This window comes from Triturus cristatus, chromosome 3_1 (assembly GCF_964204655.1).
Source record: "Triturus cristatus chromosome 3_1, aTriCri1.1, whole genome shotgun sequence".
Lineage (NCBI taxonomy): Eukaryota > Metazoa > Chordata > Amphibia > Caudata > Salamandridae > Triturus > Triturus cristatus.
Window position 1 is genome coordinate 113,955,351 of NC_140583.1, and position 25,644 is coordinate 113,980,994.

General features: G+C 46.9%; 1 protein-coding gene across 9 annotated transcripts in view; it reads left to right on the plus strand.

Annotated features, from left to right (window-relative positions):
• Window positions 1-25,644, plus strand: part of CAPRIN1 (cell cycle associated protein 1) — a 545,714-nt gene that overhangs the window by 355,110 nt on the left and 164,960 nt on the right. For all 9 annotated transcript variants that reach the window (XM_085643526.1, XM_085643522.1, XM_085643525.1 and 6 more), the window contains exons 13-14: window positions 22,438-22,587; window positions 22,783-22,933. In XM_085643526.1, the coding sequence (XP_085499652.1) occupies window positions 22,438-22,587; window positions 22,783-22,933 (301 nt within the window). The remainder of the gene's footprint in view (window positions 1-22,437; window positions 22,588-22,782; window positions 22,934-25,644) is intronic.

Below are 25,644 nucleotides of genomic sequence, written 5' to 3' on the forward strand. Positions count from 1 at the left end.
TGCATCAGAAATTGACGTTTTATGGACGTGGCTTCCTTGGCTTTTCGTCAGCTCGCTGGAACGGCTGTCCTCAGGCGTCCGGGTTGGCTGAAGGCAACAATGTACCACCTTGTGGTGCAAAGCAAAGTTTTGGACATGCCATTTGATGATGAGACACTATTCGGCAAAACATTTTGATGACGCTTTACAAACCATCAACACGGACAGATACAGCTAAGGCTTTGGGAACGCTTCAATATAGAAATACCCACTTTTGTGGAGCACGTGGCAGAGGGACTTATTCTTTTTTTGAGGTGGTTACCAGAGATACAGCCACAGACTTGCACCTTTTTTGACCTTCTTAACAGTATCAGCAGCAATACCGTGGGCCACCACAAGCTGCTTACTCTAGACAACCTAGGCAGAAACAACAACCTTAATCCAGAGATTGTCAGAAAGTAGTGACTAGGTCTCACAGCCTGCACTCTTCTCTTGTTTACTTCACGATGGAAAATTCCCCTTTCTCGTTGCAAATACCAATGGCAGAAAATCACAAAAATGGGTCCTGGCTATAATAAAATATGTCCATACCCTAGAGTTTGCCTTAACATCACCTCCTCATCCGCCTCAAAAATCAATACCACCTCATCTTCAATTGCTTAAGAAGGAGGCATTGCTAATGCTTTAAAAGGGAGCAATAGAATATGTACCACGTTCTCAGAGAGGAAGAGGCTTCTACTCCCGTTTTTTCCTGGTAAAGAAGAAACATTTGGGAGAATGGTTTCCCATTCTAGACCTAAGTAAACTCAACAAATACATACAGAAGAAATCCTTTCGCATGGTAACTCTTTAGGAGAACTTACAGCATTTGGATTTCCTGGCAAGCCTAGATTTGGAAGACGCTTATTTCTAATATCCCTATTCATCCCAAACATCGAAAATTTCTCCGTTTCTCTGTGGCAGGTGCGCATTATCAATTCAAGGTGCTTCCCTTTGGCCTTCGTTCAGCTCCTCAGGTTTTCACCAAGTGCCTTGCTCCTGTGGCAGCATACCTACGTTTAAAAGGCCTACAGATGTTCCCATGTCACAACGATTGTTTAGTCAAAACTCCTACTCTTTATCAGGCCTTAGAAGCCATCTCCTTCTGCTTACAGCTCTTCCGCTTTCTGGGTCTGGCAGTCCATCTTCAAAAATCCGTTATAACTCCTTCTCATTGGATCACGTTTCTTGGAGCAACATTGGATACCCTCCAAAACGAGGCATTCTTATCAACAGAAAGACAGAACACCATCCTATCTCTGGCTCTCAATCTCTACAAAAGAGAGTACACCTCTGTCCGTCTCCTCAAATCCTTTCTCTGCACGATGTCTTCCGCCATTCTCATGGTGCCTTGCACACGTCTAAGGATGAGACCTTTTCGGGAGCAGTTGGACATTCAATGGCTTCTAGTGACAGGATTATTCAACGTTTTGCAGCGTGAATCTTTCTGGATTCACTATGCTGTGCATTATTCCGCGATCTTGTGGTTGGGTCCGGATTCGTAGTCTTTTCTTTGTTTTTTTTTTTTTTTTTTTTTGTAGCCCAGGTGGGCGTCGACGTCCACCATTTGGTGCACCTCCCGTGACGTCGTCGTGCTTCCTGCGGAAGTCCCACCTTTGGGGCGCCATCTTCAGATTCTTTTTTCCGCCGTTGGGTCTGGATCGACATCGGGAAGCTCCAGAAATTCACTCGGAGGAAGAAGGAAGAAAAGCGAGTTTCATCGATAGAAGACATCAGGAATAGAACATATTTCATCAGGAGCGCGAAGAAAGAGGACCAGCGAGCTTTTTCTTCGACAGCCTTGGAGAATGCACGCTCAGAGACCCTGAGCGAAATGGACAAGACGCCATTCAAGTTCTGCCCAAACTGCCGCCACAAGTTCGCGCAGAAAGACCAGCATCCGGTCTGCAACCTCTGCCTACCGGTGGATCACCAGAGTATCGACTGCAACGCCTGCTCAGCCTTCGCGCCGAAGACACTCAGGGTGAGAGAGAGGCAGAGAAGAGCCAACGCCAACATGGATGGCAAAGGGAAACCCCCGACACTCTACGAGCTGGGCCTCGACACGGACGACGAGGACAACGTCGCCGAGACAGCCGAAAACTTCACGGTCGTAGAGACCGACAAGAAAAAAGAAGACGAGGTAAGAGAATCGTCGAGCGCAAATCAAAAAACACCTCAAACACGAGGGGGACTCGAAGAAAACAGAGTCAAGGTCCACGAAGGGAGCCCCGGCGCCGAAAACTTCGACGTCCAAACTTCATTGGATGCAGTCCACCAGCATTCTCTCTGGGACTGTCATTCCTCTCTCCTCTTCCGGGGTTTGTTCTGACTACAGATACATCTTTGGAAGAATGGGGAGCGCATCTCAAAGACCTCCAAGTAAGCGGCAAATGGAGTCTCTTTATCCAAAACTCGTACCAATTTTCTGGAACTGAGAGCGATCTTTCTAGCCCTCCAGTCGTTGCTCCCAAGGATAAGAGCATCCTCAGTCCTCATTCATACAGACAATACCACCTGCATGCATTATCTACAAAAGCAGGGAGGAACGAGATCGCCAAACCTATCTTTAGAAGCTCAAAGCATCTTGGAATGGACACTACAGCATCACATAACCATCACGGCAGAGCATCTCGCAGGAATAAACAAGCATTGGCATAGCCAATAGGTCTCGCATTTTGGCTGTATGAGCGCGGGAGCTGAATCTGTCTTCGGTGTCTGCATCAGAGGTATGTAATGAAAAAAAACACATCAGGAGCATGAGGCTTTCCTCTGCAGCCAATCTGTCAACCGCTTTTAGACACAGCACTGCATTATGAAGGTATGAAAGACTTTTGGGAATCACCACATGGTGGCCATATTCCATCAAAGGAATCTCTGATAAAACACTACTGGTTAGGTGTAATGTCCAATGACATCCAAAAAGCTGGTAGTTCCACTTTGTCGCTGGAGTTTTTTGATTTCTTGTCTTCTTATACTTTTAAGCATTTTTGGGACTCTAATCACTGTGCCACTGGACAGGAAGTTGTGCTTCCAATTTAGAGTGGGAGCATTACAACTGAAATCTTTTACATCCACATGCCAAACACAACGGAGTTGATTAAAACTTTTACCGAACAACTGATTGCGCTGCAAGTGGTGCTGTTTTCAAAGACATTCTTCATAAGTCTGCCATCATATCTTAGGACGTGAGGCGGGACCTGGGGTTACAGTAACTACACTTGAGAGCAACAATTGTAAGGCCTATTTTTAAAAGTACATCTAATTGCAATCAAACAGCAGTGGGTACTATGTTCCCACTAATTGCAAAAAATATCCTGTCTTCTAAATGTGAAAGACTGACACTACCAAGCAAGCGCTCAGCCATATTTTAGAATCCCTATGGATGTGTTTCAACGTGGTCCACTGAGAATGAGGCAACCACTTCTCGCCACGTTATGTGCCTGTTTTATTTAGTTTTATATAGCGGGAACTCGATCCATTGCAAAAGGACACATTCGTTTTTGGTATGCACGGGGAGATTACGCGATTTGCCCAGAATCACAGGACTTACAGCCACCGCCGAGACTCGAACCTTGTTCCCCCACCTCCAAAGTCGGCAGCTCTGGCCGTTAGTCCACATCCTCTAGGAAATCTGGCGATCGCCAAACAGACTAGTGCCCCAGAAAGGCCGGTAGAGATGGGAAGTTAATCAGGACATGAAAGTCTGGCAACTGACTGACCCCAGCAAGATCTATCATCCCTTTAGACACAAAGCTGCACCTTTAGACAACAAACTTGCCTATTACCTGCTCTCATAACAAATGGACAGACATACGAGTAGTGAGGTATGTAGAACACTGTAGAACACTGCTGGCAACTAATGACACACAGGCTACACACAAAGTGAGTTAAATAACCACTCTGTCTCAACCAGACAGATCTGCCGACAGCAAAGTTGTCTGCCACAAACTACAGGTCACTGGAAGACTTGACGCCGTCCACTCTACAGGTCCCGAATAGTCACATACTGTGCACTGATATCCCCTAATGACAAAAAGAATGATAACGTAGCCCTTCGTGTATCATAAGGCAAATTATGTAAAGGAGCACTGACCGCAGGCCATCCCGGCGCATCTGACACCCCCGAACTCTTTATCAACTCCTGGGACACGGCCCCTCTGCAGACCCATAAGATTACAGCATGGAAGACCCCCTGCTACAGAAAACACAGGACATCACCCTCCAACATCAAAGGGTCACCACCAGCATAATAAAAGGGCCCTTCTCGGTGAATCAGAGCTGCCAGCCTCAAAACGTAATTAAAATGTGTCTAATATCACACTTCCTCGTTGCCCCATAATACTAACCGCATAGGATTAAAGCGGGGGCAACAGTCTTGTAACACCTCCTCCCCCTCCCGGTATAGCGTGCTATCCTCGTGGACAATCCCTAAAGCGCCCCACCGACGGGTTAAAAAAGCATTGGCATAGCCAATAGGTCTCGCCTTCGGGACCTTATAAATGTTTAGTTATCCAGCACAATATCCTTGGTGCAACAACATCAACTGTTGCATGGCTAAACACTTATAAGGTCCCAAAGGCAAGACCTATTGGCTATGCCAATGCTTTCTAAATGGGGATTCTACATGAAAGGGCGGGACATATGGCACTCAGATTAGGAAAGCGCTGAGGCCCTGGCAGTAAGCGCTATACAAAAGGCAGCCTCACAACAATAATAATATGTACTGGATGAGTACATGTCATTGTGGCGATCCCCCAAAATGGGCCAACCGTATAGAAATCAAATTAGACCATGTTCTAGCTATTATCCCTTAAAAGCTAATTTAAATTGCAAAAGAGGTTCCGTAGTTCATGCTTTTAGTTGGACCTGCGCATCTGAGGGTAGGCGTGTGTTTATTTACAGAGCAGTCTACAAATATGAGGTGGACTTTTGTGAAATATACATTTCCAACCAAGACGAAGAGCAAGAGTGCATACACAAGAATGTGCTTTCCTTTGATGTCCTTTCGTTTTCAAGATACAATGAGGTTTAATAGGGCTCGTGCGCAGCGCCCATTGGGTGACACAGACTGTAGACAAACAAGTAGACTCCTTGTAGTTATTTCATGTCCTTACTACTATTGTTTCATTGGTTTTCATGAATTCACACAGTCCTGTTAACCTTGGCTTCAGGCAGAAAATGGGGAGAAGAAAGTGAAAATTGAAATGAGGGAAAGTCTGGCTAAAACGAGTGGGAGAAAAAAGAGATAGAGGGAGAGAAACAAGAGATAAGAAAGGAGGGACGATGTGTAAAATATGGGGCAGAATGAAAGGAAGAGCTGTAGACGAGAGAGAACAAAAAAAAGATGAGCAGCAGGAGTGAAAGTACAGCAAGAGGAGGATAATGTAAAAGCAAAAATGAAGATGGGCAAGAGGGAAGATGGAAAGTGAGAAGGGTAGAGAAGGGACAGTGGAGGGAAAAAACGTGTGAGCTCAAGGGTGGAAAAAGGGGAGAACAAGAAATAGGGACACCAATAATAATAAAGAGGAAGGGCGAACATGAAGCTTGCAAGAAATATGGTAGCGGAGATGATGAAGAAGGGGAGAGACGAAAGCGAGCAAAGTGATTTTATACAAAGGAAAGAGCGGCTGAATATTGTAATTGTATTTACAAAGCGCATACTACCACTGACGAAGCGATGTGTGAGAGGGAAACGTAAAAGAGAGTCAGAGATATGCAAGGAAAGAGAAGAGTGAGACTAGGTGGGCAAGAAGAAAGAATGAATCATGGAAGGGTTGGAGAGACGGGGAGAACGAAAAGAGGTGGACGAGTGAGCTATGAAAGAGAATCAGACGAGGAGTGATGAGAAAGCTGCGAAAGGAAAGTGAAGGAAAAGAGCGCTACGTAGCTATGGCCAGGAGAAAGAGGAGGGAGTGGGAGATGCAACGAAAGGAAAGAAGAAACACTGTGATGTGTGAAGGGATGTAGAAGGGTCAGAGAAAGATCAGAGGAAGGAAAATTATAGACTAAGCGAAAGGGAGACTGACAGAGACTAAGATGCAGAGAAGAGGGAGAACAGGAAGGATGAAAGGAGATACAAGCCTGGGAGTGGTGTGCGCGCTTGTGCCCGCCGCTTCAGGCGAAAAACCAGCGCTGACCGCCATCGCGCCATCTGTTTCCAATTAATGCGAACGCGATAATTGGAAACAGGTGGCATTAATGCTCGCTCCCGAGCTGTGAGAAAGTGCCATCTTTCTTGCATGGTATGCCCCCACTTTTTGCTAAATTGCTGAATGTACTTCGATTGAGTGTACCCTGGGTTCCTGCCAATCAGGTGCCCAGGGCCTATGTTCCTTCCTTAAACCACACAAACTCCAAATTGGCAAACCCTAGCCACATGTCAGCCCCTAGTAAATGGTACCCTAGGTACCCAGGGCCTTGTGACCAGGGAAGGCCTCTAAGGGCTGCAGCACTCATTGTGCCACCCTCAGAGACCCTGTACCCTTACACACACACACACACTGCCCTTGCAGGCTGAGTGTCTGGGTGCAGGACAAAACAAAGAGTCGACATGGCACACATCACTGTGTACCATGCCCATCACCTACACTGCCAAGGCATAAGTCAGCCACCCCTCTAGCTGGGTGCATTACGCCTATGGTGTGGGCACAGGAGCAGGAGCCCTGTGCCCCTACAGTACCCGGGTCCATTCCTGGGCACTGTAAGTGCAGTGCTGTCATTTAAGAATACATGGTGCTGAGAGCTTGTCAAACACGAGCTCCACAGCACCATATTGGCAACACTGAAGCCTGGGAAGTTTGGTATCAAACTTCTCAGCACATTGAACCCACACTGATGCCAGTGTAGGATTTAATGTACTAAGCACCCCAGAGGGCATCTTAGAAGATGCCCCCTTACAGCTAACTTGCAATCCACGTCTGCTCTGAGGCTGCCCAGGCTGCCACACAGCAGACACGTTGCTGGACCCCTGGGTGGGAGAGCCCCTGCTCTCCCGGGCCTGCAACAATGCACATCCTGGGTGAGGTGAGAAATCTCCTCCCCCAGGATGAGCAAAGGGAAGCTTCAAAGGCATGCCGCCAGTTGGAGTTTCCCCAGGCCACTGCAACCCCCCACTCTGGCGGGAAGCTTGGCCGGAAACCCCATACAAGGACAGGGGATGTGCCAGCCTGCCCACCCCACCCCTCAGGTGGGGGAGGCGAGGTGAAGCACATCTCCGGGCTCTCGCCATCTTGAAGATGGGAGGCCCTACCCTATCAGGATTAGGCTACTGCCCCCCTCCCACAGGAGAGAGGCAGGATAGGGGGTGTATCCACCCCAGGACAAGGACCCATTGGTCCCTGGCCTTCACCTACCTGTAACGCCCCTAAATCTAGTATTTAGGGGCCCCCTGAACCTTCCTTCCTCAGATTCCAGATAGAAAAACGACAAGAAGAGCAAGAAGAACAAAGACCTGCCATGCAGCTGCTAAAAAGAGGAGAAGACACCAACTGCTTTGGCCCCAGCCCTACCGGCCTGTCGACTCTCGAACCTGCACCAGCGCGGCATCCCACGTGGCCAGCAACCTCACCAACCCCGGAGGACCTGGCTACCTTTTAGCTCTAAGCCCCTGGGACTCCCACGAGTAGAGGCTCTACTCAAGAAACCTACTTGCTATCCCTGGCACCAGCCCGGGACCGCGGACCCAACACACTCTGCACCAGCCAAGCCTGGCCAGTGCCGGAGTGGACAAAGACCCAGAGGACGACCCCACGGCGACTGTGACCCAGAGTCCGGCACCCAAGGACCCCCCTCGACATCCCGGAAGAAGCCTGCAGCCTCAGAACCAAGTGCCACCCCAGCCGCGATCAACCAGAGGGTAAGATTCCCGACGTCAAAAGGCACCCCTGCACCCGGCGCCCTGCGACCCCCTGTGCCCAATCCCGGGGTACCCACCTAACCTACAACTACCCAACTTACCTCTCGAAGTGGTGGTGGCACCTGAAACATCCTCGTCCCCGAGCCTGCAGCCTCTTTCCAAACCGGAACATTCCCATTGATTTCCATTGAGCGCCCTAAGGCTCAAAAGCACCCTGCACCCAGCCGCCCGAGTGGCCCTGGCAGTGCCCTCTCTACACTAACCTACTTCCCCACTTGCCCTGAGTAAGTGACCAGGAGCCCAGCTCCCACAGCCGCGTGGCTTGCCAGACAGCAGCCACCAACCAAGGCCCCCCTATCCCTCATAGGATAACATTGGGCCCAACTCTCTCTGCACCCGGCCGTCCTGAAACCGCTGAGGGTGAACCAACTGTACCTACCTGACACTGGGGGACCCCTGAGTCCATGCCCGGAATTTCAACACTACCAGTCGAGTACTTACCCTTAAACCGCTAACTTCATTTTCCTCATAGGGTAACATTGACTGGCTTTTTCTTCAAAAATCTTCTAAGTGTGAACTTTTCAAAACTGCATAAATTCACCAAAAATCAGCCAAGTGACAAAAACGAATTTACTCACCTGCTCCTAGGTGAGCTCCCAGTGCTGGATCTTGGTGCCCAGACCTGACTCTGAAAAGTGTTCACAACTATACTTACTTCCAACTCATTTTTCTCCCATAGGAAACCATTGTCTGCTTTTCTGTGAAATTTCTTCTAAGTGTCTACTTTTGCAAATTTGAAATATTCTTTTAAAATCGTACCATTTCTGCAAACGAAATTACTTACCTGCTTTTGATAAGGACCCCAGTCCTGGGTCTAGGCACCCAGTCCTGGATTACTAAAGTAACGATAAAGTACTCTACCTGCAATTTGAATTTCTTGCCATAGAGATCCATTGAATGTTTTCTGTGAAATATTTTCTAAGTGCTAACTTTTGAAATAGCTAAATATTATTTAAAAATCATTACAGTTATTAAGTCGACTTTCATCACTTGATTCTGAATACTGACCCCAGGCTGGTTCTAGGACCCAGACCTGGAATTCCAAAAGTAATCTAAAAAGTAATTTATTACAAATAACCTGAATTTACCATTGAGCTCAATGCATTGTATGTTTAGGAAATAGGATTGTTTATTGCAACCAACTGTGACTGTTTACACAAATTTATTGCTTGAAACAAAAGTATTTATATTCTACCTCTCATTCTGAGAAAGTATATTTTTACCCCCTTTGTGGTTCTAAAAATAAAACAAGCATATATTTTATATATACAAATCATTGGCCTAGAGTTCAGTTATTGAGTGTGTGAAACCATTTGCTGACTGAGTGTGTACAATAAATGCTTTACACTGTCCTCTGGTACTGCCTTACTGCTCGACCAAGCTACCACTTTTTGAGGGTAAGGTCATACCTAACTTTGACCTCTATCAGCCTCTGGGGGACTGTGGACTCTGTACACCCTGTACCTATTAGGGAACAGTATATACAGAGCCACTTTCTCACACGAGCACCCTAGGCCAGGGAACAAAAGGCGGGACAATCACCCTCTTTGGACCAATTGCGTGCTGTCTTTCTTAGAAAGACGCATGCAAAGGCCAATTGCGGGTGATAAAAAAAGAAAGCACACGTACAAGCGTGTGTTTAGAATTTAAAAGCCCTTACTTAAGCCTCGTTGGGCAACGCATGCGCGCTGGTTCAGGCGAGACCTAAATACAATCTGGCAGACACCTTGAGCAGGTTATGTCAAACAATTACGAGTAGGAACTTAACCAGCTGGTTCTAGATTCCATCTTCCGGAAGTGGGGAACACCCAACTTGGACCCATGTGCGTCTCAGGTGAACCAAAAATGACGGTTCTTCACCAGCAGGAAACCTCCGAGAGGGTCATGGGGGAATGCGTTTTCGATAAGATGGTCAGGATTGCTTACACTTTCCCCCATGCCCTCTCATTTCCAGAGTAGTAATGAAAATGAAACGGGAGACGTGCCAGCTCATCCTCATTGCTCCACGTGGCCCCGCCAGCGTTAGTTCATGGAGCTACTCCTGCTTGTCACAATCCAAACCTTATCGCCTTCCAGTGTCAACCACTCTAACGATAAAGGGCAGATCCTGCATCCACACCCAGCCTCTCTTCAATTGCATGCCTGGAACCTAAGTTTATTGAGTTCAAAGATTTAATCATCCCTCAAGACTGTAGAGACATATTGTCCAAATCAAGAGCCGAGTCTACTACTAGAACGTACAGACTAAAAGGGAAACGTTTTTGTTCTTGGTGCCTTCGGAGTGACATTCACCCTCTTCTCTCATCTCTGGCAAAATCAGGTGATGGCGTATGCTTCAGTAAGGGTTCACCTCGCGGCCCCCTCTTGATAGACTCACGTGCAACGTCTCTTCTCTCTGCTCTTCTCGCATCATCAACAGTTCTTGAAGGGATTATTCAGGCCCTCCTCCACAAGAATGGCGCCTTAATGTAGTCCTGTCTAAATTAATGAAACCACTGTTTTAGTTAATTCACAAAATTGAGCTCCAGTTTCTCACATGGAAAGTGGCTCTGCTTCTCGCGCTTACTTCTGCTAGGAGAGTAAGTGAAATTCAAGTCTTCACCATAAAAGAGCCTTACCTACGCTTCACAGAGAATTGTTATGTTGACAACAAACTCTCGAAGGTTCCATCTCTGTTTCACCTTAATGAGCCCGTTATTCTGCACACTTTTTTCTTGCATTCTTCCTCATAGGCGGAGAAATCTCTCCACTCTTTGGATGTCAAACGATGCTTTAAGTTATACTTGCAAAGAACAAAGCAGCTGCGCAGAACAGATCAACTGCAAGCATCTTATGGGCCTCAAAGACTGGGTTCTGCTGTCACAAAGAACGATGGATCGCTGCTACTATTAAACTCTGTCATACTAAGGCGGGTAAACTGCTTACAACCAAGACCTGGGCACATTCTACAAGAGCAGTTTCCTCTTCTGCTGCTCTCTTCGCTGGTGTTCCACTGGACAAGATTTGCCGTGGCGCTACATGGTTGATTGCTCATACTTTCATGCGACATTATTGAGGATATGGCCCTCAAAACTGGGGAACCGGGTTTGAGTCTCGGCAATGACACTCAACATCCTGTGATTCAGGACAAATCACTTAATCTCCCCGTGCTTAACAAAAATTAATGTGTCCTTCTGTAACGAAACTGGTGCTCATGTAAAGCGCTCCGATACCCGATTGTCTCGGGTCTAGTTCACGCTACATAAAACGCAAAAAAAATTAAATAATTATTGCCTGGATATGGCAATTATAGTGAAGCAAAAGTGGGACAGGCAGTCCTACGTCCTCTATTCCAATAAGGAATAAGGTAAGCCTCTATTATTAGAAGTGTTTTTCCTTTGCATTATGTAATGTATATTTGTAGGAAGCTGGCTCTGTATTTAGTATACCAAAATGAGGTATAGTGTGCAGAGTCCAGTGGAACTCCAAAGGTAGGCAGAGGTAAAAGTAGATGGCACCTTACTCTCTATTTGTGGTAGTGTGGGCGAGCAGTAAGGCTTTATCAAAGGGTAGTGTTAAGTATCTATTTTACACGCTCAATCAGCAAATGATTGCACACACTCAAAGACTGAACTTAGACCAATTTGCTTTATGTAAAAATTTGCGTTGTATAAAAATAGAACCATGAAAGCCTGGCACAGGTAAGTGATTTATACTTTTCGCTAACAATACAGTTTGAATGCTGTTGTGTATTTATACTTTGGTTACTGGAAATGCAATGCCTTGAAATATTGTACATATACTTCATAATGACTTTTCAATGGGATGTCATGTAAATTACTTAGCAGATTACTTTTCTTACACAGTGTAGTATACCTGGATACTGCACTGGGACCTTTCCTGTAAACAGGTAAGTAAATGCGTTTTGGTTATTTGTACACAGTTACATAGCTTGCGTGCTCTTTACTTTGTTCTGCACTAAAACACGCAAAGGCAGTGTGTGTGTAAAGGTACAGGGCCTCTAAGGGTGGCACAATAGGTGCTGCAGAGGCCGTCCCTGGGTACCTGTGTTACCATTTACCAGGGGCTGAGTGTTTTGGTGCAGAACACCGTGAAGTCGACATGGCACACATCCCTGTGTGCCATGCCTATAACCCACTGCCCTGGCATAGATCAGTCACCCCTCTAGCTGGGTGCCCTATACCAGTGGTGAGGGTACAGGCGCATGAGCCCTGTACCCCTACAATGTCCAAGTCCATTCTTAGGCATTGTAAGTGCAATGCTGCCATTAAGAGTATATGGTACTGGGAGCTTGTCATTATGAACTCCATAGCACCACAGTGGCTACACTGAAAACTGAGAAGATTGGTATCCAACTTCTCAGCACATTAAACCCACACTAATGCCAGTGTGGGATTTAATAAAAAATGTACACAGAGGGCATCTTAGAGATGCCCCCTGCCTGACTGGTACACATAAGCCTGCCACCACAAGACAGGTTTCTGGACCCCTATGGTGGGAGCCTTCGCTCCCTGAGCCCAGAAACAAAGCCTTTCCTGAGCGGAGGTGTTCACACCTCCTCCAGGCCAGGAAGAGCCATCTGTGGCAGGGGAGCTTCCAAGGCCTTGCAACCTTTGTAATGCGACACCCAGCCTCTCATGCTAGCAGGAGCAGCCCCCCTTCCTGTCTCCCCTCCTTTTCGGCGGGAAGACAGATGGGAAAAACTAGCCAGCCCAGAAGGCGTGTCCAACTCCACCTTGCTGATAGCAGGCACTCCCCAATCAGAATTAGGGAATGTGCTCACTCCCCCATGGGGGGTGAGCACACTAAGGGTGTAGTCACCCTAAGGTCAGTAGCCCACTGGCTACTGACCTCAAGACCCCTAAAACGCCCCCTAAATACAGTGTTCGAGGCAAATGAGCTACAGATTGTACACTGTGCATAGATCGCCATCTGGTGTTGGGCTCGAATGCTTGCACCTTGTTGTTGTCTTGGAAGAGTCTATTGTAGTCACGAGATAAGGGACTCCTCCCTTGGACGATAGTGCGCATCGGCATCGACTCCATCCTCAGATAATTTTTTTCCGCCAGCAGGTTCGGATGTAACTTCTGCGCTCCGGTTCGGCACCATATTCTCCAAACCTTTTCGACGTGCAAACTATCTAAAACTCAACGGTATTGTTTTCGATCGTGTGATCTTCGAGGCGCACCTCAACTACTCGATTCCTGTCGTCGACCCGGGCCGCTGGGCCTATCGACGCCGTTCAGGCCTACAGCTCATGGAAAGGACTCCATTTAAAAAATGCCCCCAGTGTGGAGCTAAATTTCCACAGTGACCACCACAAGGTCTGTAACCTGTGTGTCTCGCCAGAGCACGACGAGAAGAATTGCCAAGCCTGCGCCTCTTTTAGATCTAAAAAGGCCATCCGTGAACACTGGGCCCGATGACACATCATGGCGCAGCGAGCAGCTCCGGTACCGGCGGACATCTTCGATGAAGACCCGATGTCCCGGAGGAGGATTCTGAGGACCTGGAAATCGTGTCCGAAGCAGACAACTCAGACGACCACATCACTCCTGGTCGATGAGTGAGTACAATTGCCCCTACCGCAATTCCACCCGAAAAAAAGAAGGCCCTGGTCAAGACTTCACCTGTTGGCCCCAGTCGCGACCGAAACCAATCTTCAGAAGCCCCGCCCCCGGGCCCAGCTCCGAAGATAAGGGACAAGCCTTCCGGTAGCACGAGACCAAGCAAACCGCATTTCAGTGTTCCGCAGGTACCATCGGCACCGAAGCCGGGCGTGCAGCCTACTCCCTAAAAGACATCAGCACTGAGCACCTCGACGCCGAAAGAAAAGACATTGGATCCGAAACCAAAACATTTGGAACCAAAAAAGATATCCGCCTCCACAGCCAAGCCGAAGGACCCCAAACCACCTCCCAGGGTCTCGGAGCAGAAATCCAACCCTTGATCGGACCCGAAGAAATCGGCACCAAAAGCGGTTACCGAAGAGGAAGAACTTTTTCGACCGGATCCTATCGATCTGAAAAAAAAAACTCTCCACCTAGACCCCAAAACAGGACATCTGGCTGCTGTTCCACACAAGACGAGGAAACTGGACACACCAGGCATTCCTGTAGTGCCTGTGAAGAGAAAGGAATGTGCCACTTCACCTATACCACCATCTTCTCCTGTTCTTCCTCCTAAGACTGTCTCTCCTCCACATTCTCCTATACTTCCACCAAACTCACCACCACCACAGGATGATGATGATTTAGGGGATGGGGAAGGCAACAGTGACACTTTCACTGACCCTGATGACGACAGACGTACCACAGGACGATTGGGACGATTATGATGACCCAGTAGATCCTCCAGACCTCCCTGATCCCCATGCATATCCAACAAGGCCATCTCCCCCAGATGACAATATTGGCTTTGGTCAGCTTGTAAATAGAGCTGCTCTCTACCATGGTGTTCAGATGCATTCTGACCCTGCAGACGAGGACTTTCTTCTAGTCACCTTTGAACAGTCACAAAAGACTGTACAAACCCTGTCAATGTTAAAGGGTGTCATTAAACATACTTAAGACCTATTCAAAGACCCTGTTGGGGCTAGAATTCTCAATCCCAGGATTGACAAAAAATATAAACCCGCTCCCAATGATCCCACCTACATCAAGGTTCAACTGACTTTAGATTCACTAGTGGTAACTAATGCTAGGAAACGGGCCAACTCTCAAACCTCCAGTGAGGCGCCACCTCCGGATTAAGAGTCTAACTTGTTAGATGCTTCCGGCAAGAGAGCTGCTGCCCAAGCAGCTAATCACTGGCGAAACCCTATTGCAACATTTACCTGATCAATATAAGACCAAGGCAAATTATTTAATTCACCAGGGCAAATCAATAACCAATGCATCAATCAAGTGTGTCCTTGACGCAGCTGACACCTCCTCTAGGTCCATTAACACTAGCGTGTTACTCAGACGACATGTCTGGTTACGCATCTCTGGCTTCAAACAGGATGTACAAACAACTATCCTCAATCAGCCGTTCAATGAAGAACAACTTTTTGGACTGACTGTAGACACCACTCTAGAAAAAATGCTAAAGGACATGGAGACTGCTAAATCCATGGGAGCATTAGAGTCTCCATCCACACGTGGTTCTTTTCGTCGCTCCTTCTATAGAGGAGCATCCAAAAACATCGGAGCAGACACCGCATCTTCTTCCTACAAAAACACAACGCAAACATCCCCCAACAGAGGATATTTTAGAGGCGGATACAGGGGAAATAACAAAGGGAGAGGCTAAGGTAACAGCACTCACACCTCCCCCACTAATAAGCAGCGACTTCCCTCCACTCCCTCCAGACCACTCCACCCCGGTCGGAGAGAGACTTTCACAGTTCCTACCTGTCTGGACTTCCATCGCCACAGACAAGTGGGTAAGACAAATTTTGCAGCGTGAAGCTTTCTGGATTCACTATGCTGTGCATTATTGTGAGAAAGTGCCATCTTTCTTGCATGGTATGCCCCCACTTTTTGCTGAATGTACTTTGACTGAGTGTGCCCTGGGCTCTTTCCAGTCAGGTGCCCAGGGCCTATGTTCCTTCACTAAACCAAAACCTCCAACCCAAATTGGCAAACCCTGGCCACATGTCAGCCCCTGGTAAATGGTACCCTAGGTACCCAGGGCCTTGTGACCAGGGAAGGCCTCTAAGGGCTGCAGCACTCATTGTGCCACCCTTAGAGGCCCTGTACCCTAACACACACACTGCTCTTGCAGGCTGAGTGTCTGGGTGCAAGACAAAACAGAGAGTCGACATGGCACACATCCCTGTGTGCCATGCCCACAACCTACACTGCCCTGGCATACATCAGCCACCCCTCTAGCTGGGTGCCCTATGCCAGTGGTGTGGGCACAGGAGCATGAGCTCTGTGCCTCTACAGTACCCAGGTCCATTCCTGGGCCCTGTAAGTGCAGTGGTGCCATTTAAGAGTACATGGTGCTGGGAGCTTGTCAAACACGAACTCCACAGCACCATAATGGCAACACTGAAGACTGAAGTTTGGTATCAAACTTCTCAGCACATTAAACCCACACTGATGCCAGTGTGGGATTTAATGTACCCAGAACCCCAGAGGGCATCTTAGAGGTGCCCCCTTAGACCTAACCTACAATCCACGTCTGCCCTGAGGCTGCCACCCAGCAGACATGTTGCTGGACCCCTGGGTAGGAGAGCCCCTGCTCTCCTGGGCCTGCAACAATGCACATCCTGGGCGAGGTGCTAAATCTCCTCCCCCAGGATGGGCAGGGGGAAGTTTCAAAGGCATGCCGCCTCTGTGAGCTTCCCCAGGCCACTGCAACCCCCCACTCTGGCAGGAAGCTTTGGCCGGAAACCCCAAATAAGGACAGGGGATGTGCCAGCCTGCCAACCCCACCCCTCAGGTGGGGGAGGCGAGGTGAAGCACATCTCCGGGCTCTCGCCATCTTGTAGATGGGAAGCCCTGCCCAATCAGGACTAGGCTACTGCCCCCCTCCCACAGGAGAGAGGCAGGATAGGGGGTGTACCCAACCCAGGACAGGGACCCATTGGTCCCTGCCCTTCACCACCTGTAACGCCCCTAAATCTAGTATTTAGGGGCACCCTGAACCTTCCTTCCCCAGATTCCAGATTCCGAAATCCGAAGAAGAGCTAGGAGAAAGAAGACCTGCCCTGCAGCTGCTAAGAAGAGGAAGACACCAACTGCTTTGGCCCCAGCCCTACCGGCCTGTCGACCCTCGAACTTGCTCCTGCTCCAACCCGGCATCTCTTATGGCCAGCAACCTCACAAACCCCGGAGGACCTGGCTACCTTTTGACTCTAAACCCCTGGGACTCCCATGAGTAGAGGCTCTACTCAAAACCTACCTCTAATCCCTGGCAGCAACCCGGAACCGCAAACCCAGCACACTCTGCACCAGCCAAGCCTGGCCAGTGCCGGAGTGGACAAAGACCCCTCGAGGACGACCCCACGGCGACTGTGACCCCGAGTCCGGCACCCAAGGACCTCCCTCGACACTCCTGAAGAAGCCTGCAGCCTCAGAACAAGGTGCCCCCCCTACCGCGATCAACAGAGGGTAAGATTTCCCGACACCAAAAGGCACCCATGCACACGGCACCCTGCGGCCCCCTGTGCCCAATCCCGGGGTACCTACCTAACCTCCAACTACCCAACTTACCTCTCAAAGTGGTGGTAGTACCTGAAGAGTCCTCGTCCCCGAGCTTGCAGCTTTTTTCTAAACCGGAGACTTCCCATTGAAATCAATTGAGCGCCCGAAGGCTCAAAAGCAGTCTGCACCCAGCCGCCCAAGTGGCCCTGGCAGTGAAAACTCTACACCTACCTACTTCCCCACTTGCCCTGAGTAGGTGACCAGGAGCCCAGCTCCCACAGCCGCGTGGCTTGCCAGTCAGCAGCCACCAACCAAGGCCCCCCTATCCCTCATAGGATAACATTGGGCCTAACTCTCTCTGCACCCGGCCGCCCTAGAGTCGCTGAGGGTGAACCAACTGTACCTACCTGACCCTGGGGGACCCCTGAGTCTATGCCCAGAACCTCAACTCTGCCAGTCGAGTACTTACCCTTAAACCGCTAACTCTATTTTCCTCATAGGGTAACATTGAATGGCTTTTTCCTGAAATTTAAGTGTGGACTTTTCAAATCTTAAAATATTCACCAAAAATCAGCCGAGTAACGAAAACGAAATTACTCACCTGCTCTTAGGTGAGCTCCGAGTGCTGGATCTTGGTGCCCAGCACTGACTCTGAAAAATACTTACAACTGTACTTACCCTTAACCCAATTTTCTTCCTTAGGAAACCATTGACTGTTTTTCTGTGAAATTTCTTCTAAGTGTCGATTTCTGTAATCTTTAAATATTCTTCAAAAATCTTATAATATCTGAAAACATAATTACTTATCTGTTTTGGATAAAGGTCCCAGTACTAAGTCTAGGCACCCAGTACTGGATTACAAAAGTAACGAGAACATACTGTACCTGCAACTTGAATTTTCTTCCATAGGGAATCATTGACTGTTTTCTTTGAAATATTTTCTAAGTGTCAACTTTTAAAATAGCTAAATATTAGTTAAAAATCATTACAGTACTTAAGTCGACTTTCATCACTTAATTCTGAGAACTGACCCAGGACTGAATCTAGGATCCAGTCCTGGAATTACAAAAGTAATCTAAAAAGTAATCTGTTGCAAATAACTTGAATTTACCACTGAGCTCAATGTATTGTTGTGTTTAGAACTAGAGTTGCCTACTGCAACCACTTGTAACTGTTTACTAAAGTCTATTGTATATACAAAAGTATTTATATGAAACTTCTCCTGTCGAGAAAGTATATTTTAAATCCAAGTGTAGGTTCTAAAATAAAACAAGCATATATTTTTTATATATAAACCATTGGCCTAGAGTTCAGTTATTGAGTGTGTGGCACCATTTGCTGACTGTGTACAACAAATGCTTTACACTGTCCTCTGATACTGCCTTACTGCTCGACCAAGCTACCACTTTAGAGAGTAAGGTTATATCTAACTTTAACCTCTGTTAAACCCTGGGGGTCTGTGGACTCTGTACACCCTGTACCTATTAAGGAACAGTATATACAGAGCCACTTTCTCACAGTAACCATTTAATTTCTTATGTTTGACTGTGTGGAAAGCTGAGGAGAGATCCAGGAGGCTCAAAAGACAGGTTTTGCCTTGGTCAAGGGCTAGGAGAGCATCGTCTACGATGTGAAGAATAGTGGTTTGAGTGCTATGCCCAGGCCTGAAGTCTGATTGGAAATTATCAAGTTGATTGAAATCAGCGATGTGATGGCTTAGTTATAGCTGCACACATTTCTCCAGCACTTTCGCAAGAAGAGGAATATTCGAAATAGGTCTGAAGCTGTCTGGAATTTCCGGGTTCAGAGAGGGTTTTTTTAGGATGGGTATTACTTGCCCGGGTTTTTAGGGAGTCTGGTATTGACCCTTAAAGAAGGGAAGCATTAATTGTAATCCAAATCGGAACGATAAGTGGGGAGGTCGCAGTCAAGCAGTTGGCAGTGTAGAGGGTAGTTGAAGTGGGTGTTCGGTTCGAAGGAGGCTAGAATTTTAGAGATGGACTGGTCGTCCTAAAGTTCGAAGTTGGACCAGTGACCCTGGTTTTTGGGTGTTGTTTGGAGGGGACGAGAGGGGAGTAGGGCTCCAATAGAAGGGGAAGGGCAGTTTGCGGTGGCAGAGTTAGTTACATAGCGAGTTGATTTTGGTTGGGAAAAAGGAGAATAATTAATCGCAGGTTATTAGGGATTTAGTTGTTTCTTTTGATGACTTCGCTAGTTTGTTTGATTGAAGTTTGACTATTTTGAAGAGTTTGTGGGGCCTGTTATTGGCATTTCCGAGTTCTGATTTGAAGGACTCCTTTTTGGACAAGAGGATATTCTTGTAGGTATATCTGGCCTGGCGTAGAAGTTTGAGAAGGGAAGCTGAGGGGTGCTGTCTCCAGTTTATTTCTTTCAGTTGGAGAGCTCTCCTTTCGCTATGGAGGGGTCCGCAGAACCAGGGGTATTTGTCTTTGATTTGGGACCTTTTGAGCTTCAACAGGGCCAGATCATCCAAGATGTTAGTCATAGTCTAATTTTAGTGCTCTGTGAGGTCGTAGACCATAAAAGGATTAGGGGGAAGGTGTGAAGGACGCTCTCGCAGCGAGCTGTCAGCTTCTCGATGTCAAGGTTCTTAGTGTTTCTGAGCCAGTCTTTTGGTTTCACCGGTTGCCCAAGACATTTCAGGCGGTGGTCTGGGGTTCCACTGGTTGAGACCATTCTTTCACAGCGCCTACATGTTGCAATAAGAAACGGCGGCGGCTGCCATTTTTAGGTCAGGCACGTCGCATCTGGGCTCCCCCACACTGCATCTCTGCCCCCAGGCCTCTTTATACAGTCTCAAGTCACACACGTTTCAGTTGGGTCTTCTTCGGTGGCGTAGAATCGGCTCGTATGGGGTCAAAGTGTTGCCTGGGCGTCCGGATCGACTAAGTTTGTGGTGTGACCATCAGGGCTCGAGTCATTTAATAGCGGTTATAGTCACCTCCCGATCTGGTCTTCGACTCCTATTTCTGTTGGGGGTGACTTTATATTGCTGTTAACCTCTCGGTTACTAATCTCTGATTTCCTTGTATGGGTTTCTAGTTCTTCAGCGCTAGGCCACCTTCATTCTCCTTTCACCCTCCCCTTGATGCCCGTGCCGGTCTGCTCCCATCTGTCTCATGCAGGACCTCATGGCTTTGTTGCTGGCTTTGTTGCTATGCTCACCGTCCGGTCGGAGGTCACAGTCCACTCTCCCCCAAGAGCCACGCGGCCGGGCATTGGCAAGTCCTCACTATGCGCCTGTGAGCGGAATTGTTATACAGCTAATGGTGGTTCGCTGACCACCTTCTACTGTCTGAGTGTCCACGCATTAGGTTTCTGTGCAGACCGGACCACCATGTGAAATTCACAGGTCAGATGGTTCATTCGAATCTCCTCTTTGTTTGGCAGCATGGCTCCTGAGCTAGTTCAATATATTTGAACCATTCAGTAGAATGCATGAAGATTTTCAAAGAGGCTAAGCGCCCATCAACACGTACAGCTTATTCTTTCAAATGGAAGAGATTTTGAATTTTGTGTTCTAGCAGGAACTTTGATCCAAAGAAGTGCCAAGAAGAAACTATTTTTCCATATTTACTTTATTTGGCCAAAACATGCTTACAATTCTCTTTGGTTAAAGATAATTTGGCGGCCATTACTGCTTATAGAAAATGTTCTTCACAAACCTCTTTTCTTCAAAATTGCTGTTATTAAAGACTTCTTGGAGGGTTTGAAAGAAAAAATTTTAAAAACTCCAATCTGTCGACCCTCTTCTCTCTGAGAATTGAACTTATTGCCTTCATGTCTCATGCAGGCTGCTTTTGAACTCATCCATAAAACCTCGTTGCAGCATCTTTCATGGAAAGCTGCTTCCATCACATCATATGTAGATATCACAACAGCACATAAGGTTAGTGAGATTCAGGCTTTATGTTTTCACGAACCATATACAGTGTGTCATAGTAGTAAGGTGGTTGTGAGGATCGTTCAAAATTCATGCCAAAAGTTGTTTTGGATTTCCGTATTAATCAGACATTTCTTTGCCTACTTTCTTTCATCACCCTTTCACTCCAGCTGGAACCACACTTCATTCTCTTGCTGTCAGGCGAACTTTAAAATGTTATCAAAACAAATAAAGGATATCCCCAAGTCTTATCAATTGTCTGTAAACTATGGCCCGGTCCGTACTGGTTTATCCACATCTAAACAATCTATATCCTGATGGATTGTGTCTTGCATCCTGTTATGCTACCAGAAAGCAAATACGGTTCTATCTGGTACAACTAAAGCATTCCACTAGAGGGAAAGTGGCTACAGCTGCTTTAATGAGAACTATCCCCATCGCTGTAGTATGTAAAGCAGCTATGTGGAGATGTGTTGACACTTTTACCAAACACTATTGTTTGGACTCGTATGCTAGAACAGATGCTCAAGTAGGACAGGCCTATGAGCAATCTGTTTGCTGAATCTGGTCTAGGGGTCGTCTCTTCTTTTCCATCGCAGTTGTAGGGATGGGCTTGCTACTCTTTTCAGTGCTTGATTATCAATGGAGATCCCCTGAGAGAGGAGTTTTTTGTTACCTGTAATCCTAGTTCCCTCTCCAGGAAATCTCCGCTGAAATCATAGGCTACCTGCCCTCCTTCCCGGTTGAAGAGACAGATCCGATTAATGAACTTTCACCTTCTCTACATGCAACTGGCACCTACTGGGCATGGTGGGATACTGTTTGACTGTGAGCCCTTAAAGGCACTGCCTCTTTGCATATCTACACAGTTAATGCCTAAAGGGCCTATTATCCCCGCCATCTTTTTCCTTTTGAAAAAGGGGTTTTGAAATAGATTTACATATTTAAATAATGCAACTCCAGTTAATTTTCTTACTTTTTACGTCTATATTACCCTTTTTCAAATGCAATCTGAAGCAGTTGGCCAATATACCCTTCCTATAGACTGCAAAACATTACTGTCTTAAGTGTCTCTCCAGACCTTAATGAAGAAAGGGAAACATCTACACTTGAGAAGATATATTGTAAAGAAGTGCGCCAGGATCCCCGTCCGTGGGGGTACTATTCAGTGCTAATTTTTTCAATGGAGATTCCCCTGTGACAGAAGTAGGATTACAGGTAAGAAACCATGCCTTTTGATCTGTTGAGAATTTTGAAGAGTACTTTTTTTTTGCCTAAACGTCATCTGGTGTATTGGTAGTTTCCTTAGTTTATTCAGATTTCTTATGTCAGGGCACATCAGTTTTTGTCTGTGTACTTTTGAGTGACTTCTGATTCACATACATTTAAATGAAATCATTTTTATGTGGCTTCATTTTTTTGCACCTTTATCCTCCTCACCTGCCTTTTGAATTTCTCTTTAGGCAGCACTATCTTTAAGTCCAGACCAGACGGCGACGCCTTCCGTGCTTCCTGCTGCAACTCAGCCACAGGTGTTCCAGGCTGGTTCAAGCAAACCACTGCACAGCAGTGGCATCAATGTGAATGCAGCCCCATTCCAGTCCATGCAAACAGTAAGTGGCCAGACTTTCATGAACACTTCTTAGCTTTTTTCTGTTAGTTCTATAAATTGAGTAGTAAACCATAAAACTAAAAATGAAACCTAGAGTATTATGATTGCCCGGTTTACTTTTTTGTGTGTGCAAAAGTCACCACAAGAGTGACCCACACATAGTTTACATTAATATATATGTGCTTGGGATTCATAGGTATTCAATATGAATGCTCCTGTTCCTCCTGCGAGTGAGCCTGAAAATCTGAAACCACAAGCACAGTACCAAGCCAATTACAACCAGACATTCTCCAACCAGCCTCTTCAAGTAGAACAGTCGGAACTTCAGCAAGAACAGCTCCAAACAGGTAGGGATTTGTGTGTTACATGATTGGGGGCTTGTGAAATACTGGAAGAAAGATCCTATTTAGATTCAGGTTGAAGGGTCACGGTAAAAAGACGGGTGATTTGAGACGTTAAAAGAAACATTCTCAACTTCAAAATCAAACAAAACATTCTCACCGCTCTCATGTGGAGGAAAGCTATCTTGTGAGCATCCCCTTGAATATCTCCTGCCACCCTCAGAAGTGATTGGTAGGTTCATTTTTTGTTCTCCTTTTTTCCACTTTTATTAATCTCTATTTTCTTCTTTTGACGATTCCGCATCCTTTCTTGATGTATGTACAATTTAACTAAAAAATGATTGCAAATGTCTGGCTCATTCGAACATGTATGCTTGAAAACGTGGATAAAATCAATATAAAAATGTTTTGTAAATTTGCTACGAATATATTCGAAAGTATCACCATCGACTCAAAAGAAAAGCAGTGTTAGTACAAACATTGGTATACAAAGGCAACGTTTTAAAATTAACATTTATCACAATAAAAAATTGGCTCAGCATGTACACAAACGCTCTTGTTCACTGACACATCTTGTTACTTTTACAGAGTGCCCCATGTGTAATCCCCTGGCCACTAATGCTAGCTGTGCTGCTCATGGGATGTTGGAGCAATGCTTGTTCCCAAAATACAGATTTCTCACTCTTAAACTTTGCAACCTCTTTTCCAACATTTCATTCCCCCGCCATCTAGCGGTGAGTGTGAATGTTGGCAAATTATTTTACTTCAAATAATGATTTAGCCTGTATCTTGTGCATGGGCGTAGGAAGTGTGGGGGACGCGGGGGATATACCCCCCCCCACCAGATTTTGGAGTGGGGGGACAAGGGTGGGGGGGGCGAGGGGACAAAGGAATTTCCCCTCTCCCTTCTGTTATCGCAGGGCCATTAGCACACGAAAGCGCTACCTAATGGCCCTGCACTTGACCTGCCTGGAGTCAGAGGCCACCCGCCCTCTGCCTTTTGTTCTGCTGCAGGAAGGCTCAGCCGTTCTGGGAAGGGCAGAGAACGGAGAAAAAATAAACGCTGTCTCTTTTCCTTCATGGCAAGGACCATGTCCACTACTCCTGATCTGCCTCTGGCGGCTGCCCTCCTCTCTTTATTCCTCCATCACTTTCTGTCTCTGTCTCGCTCCTGCTTACGTGCTGATTTCAAGAGGCAGCTTTTAAGGTACTCTCTCTTGCCTCTCCTTTTCTTTATTTGTTCCCCTGTGAAATTGATCCAAAAAAGGCTGAACACTTTGGCTGTAAATGTCCTTATTTTCTGACCGTTTTCTATTGAAAAGAAAAACCTCGGAATGGAGACAAAAAATAGTTAAGTACCTAAATTAACCAATACAGAGTGGACAGCAGACAGGCCAGACTGTTATTTACACCCACACACATTAGCGCCACTTTACAGAGTTTGCCAGTGAAAGCGCTACTTTCTTTTTATCTTCTTTCTTTGAACAACATTGTTTTCCCAGGGTGGGTAAGTGCGCCATTCCTAAAGGGACTGCAATACCTGGTTGATGGGTAGAGTGGAAACGTTTAATATGATCGTTTTCAACTTTTTAATTATTTTAGCTTATAAAATGCGGCTGTGTGTTTGGGAATGTGGTCTTTTTTAAACCAAACTGCATACATTTTGAAAGGATATAAGCAATGGACATTGAAAGGGGTCCCTTCCTGGTCCTGTAGCCATGTCTTGAACTTTTCAGGCAAAATCACTTACTGATTTCTGAATAATGAGTTTAAAACCGTTAAGGTAACCATGTTTTTTTCTGATTACAGTTCACATGCTTTGCTTATTCTTGCATTCCCTATGAGTGTTTGCTTTTTCCAGGGTGTTATTCATTTTTTTTCAGGCAGCATTTTACTGTTGTCTAGTGCATAATTTGAATTTAGTCGCAGCACAATTGAGTTGTGCTGAAGGCAGTGCGAGTTTCTCTCAGTGGGGCAGTATGGTGTTCAGTGTGGGAGAGAATGTGGCACTCTGGCCAGAGCTGCTGAATTTGGAACTGGAGAACCATGTTCAGACCTTCATGACCAGTTCACCATACCACACTCCTGACCAGTTCACCATACCACACTCCTGACCGAGCTTATTCCGATGCTACACCTTAGAAGGCCCGATAGACCTTAGAAGCCCAGGTGTCTTAGTACCCGCAGGTGGACCTGGCCACCACAATCCATACTGCAGTTCACTTCCAGTCTTACGGGCAGGCATATGAAGAAGCACAACCTAGATCGACCGTGAATCCGTCACTGAGGTCACAAGACCCTTGAGGCCAGTCCACCTCACCCATTGGTACCTCCATTGGCCTTTTTCCAGCACTAGCAGTGCAACTTGCCAGGGGTTGGCAATGTAGGATTTGCATGCACACCAGACTTAGGGGGTGATTATAATGGCAGTGGGACCGCCACGTCACCCCGTCGGTGGCGGTCCCACCGCCATTGGTGACTGCATCACAGCCCGCCATATTACAATGGCGGGTGGTTACCCGGCGGTCGGAAAGACCAACCACCACGCACCCAACGGGCTTCTTGAGGCCGCCGGTGTGGTGGAGGGGCTCGTGGCTCCTACAATGCTGGTGGTGCCTACCATGCACCGCAGCAGGGATTACGATGTCCCTTACCCTCCAGCTTATCAATGGGGGTTCACCTGCCATGGAAATGCTGGCGAAAGGGACATTGGGGGC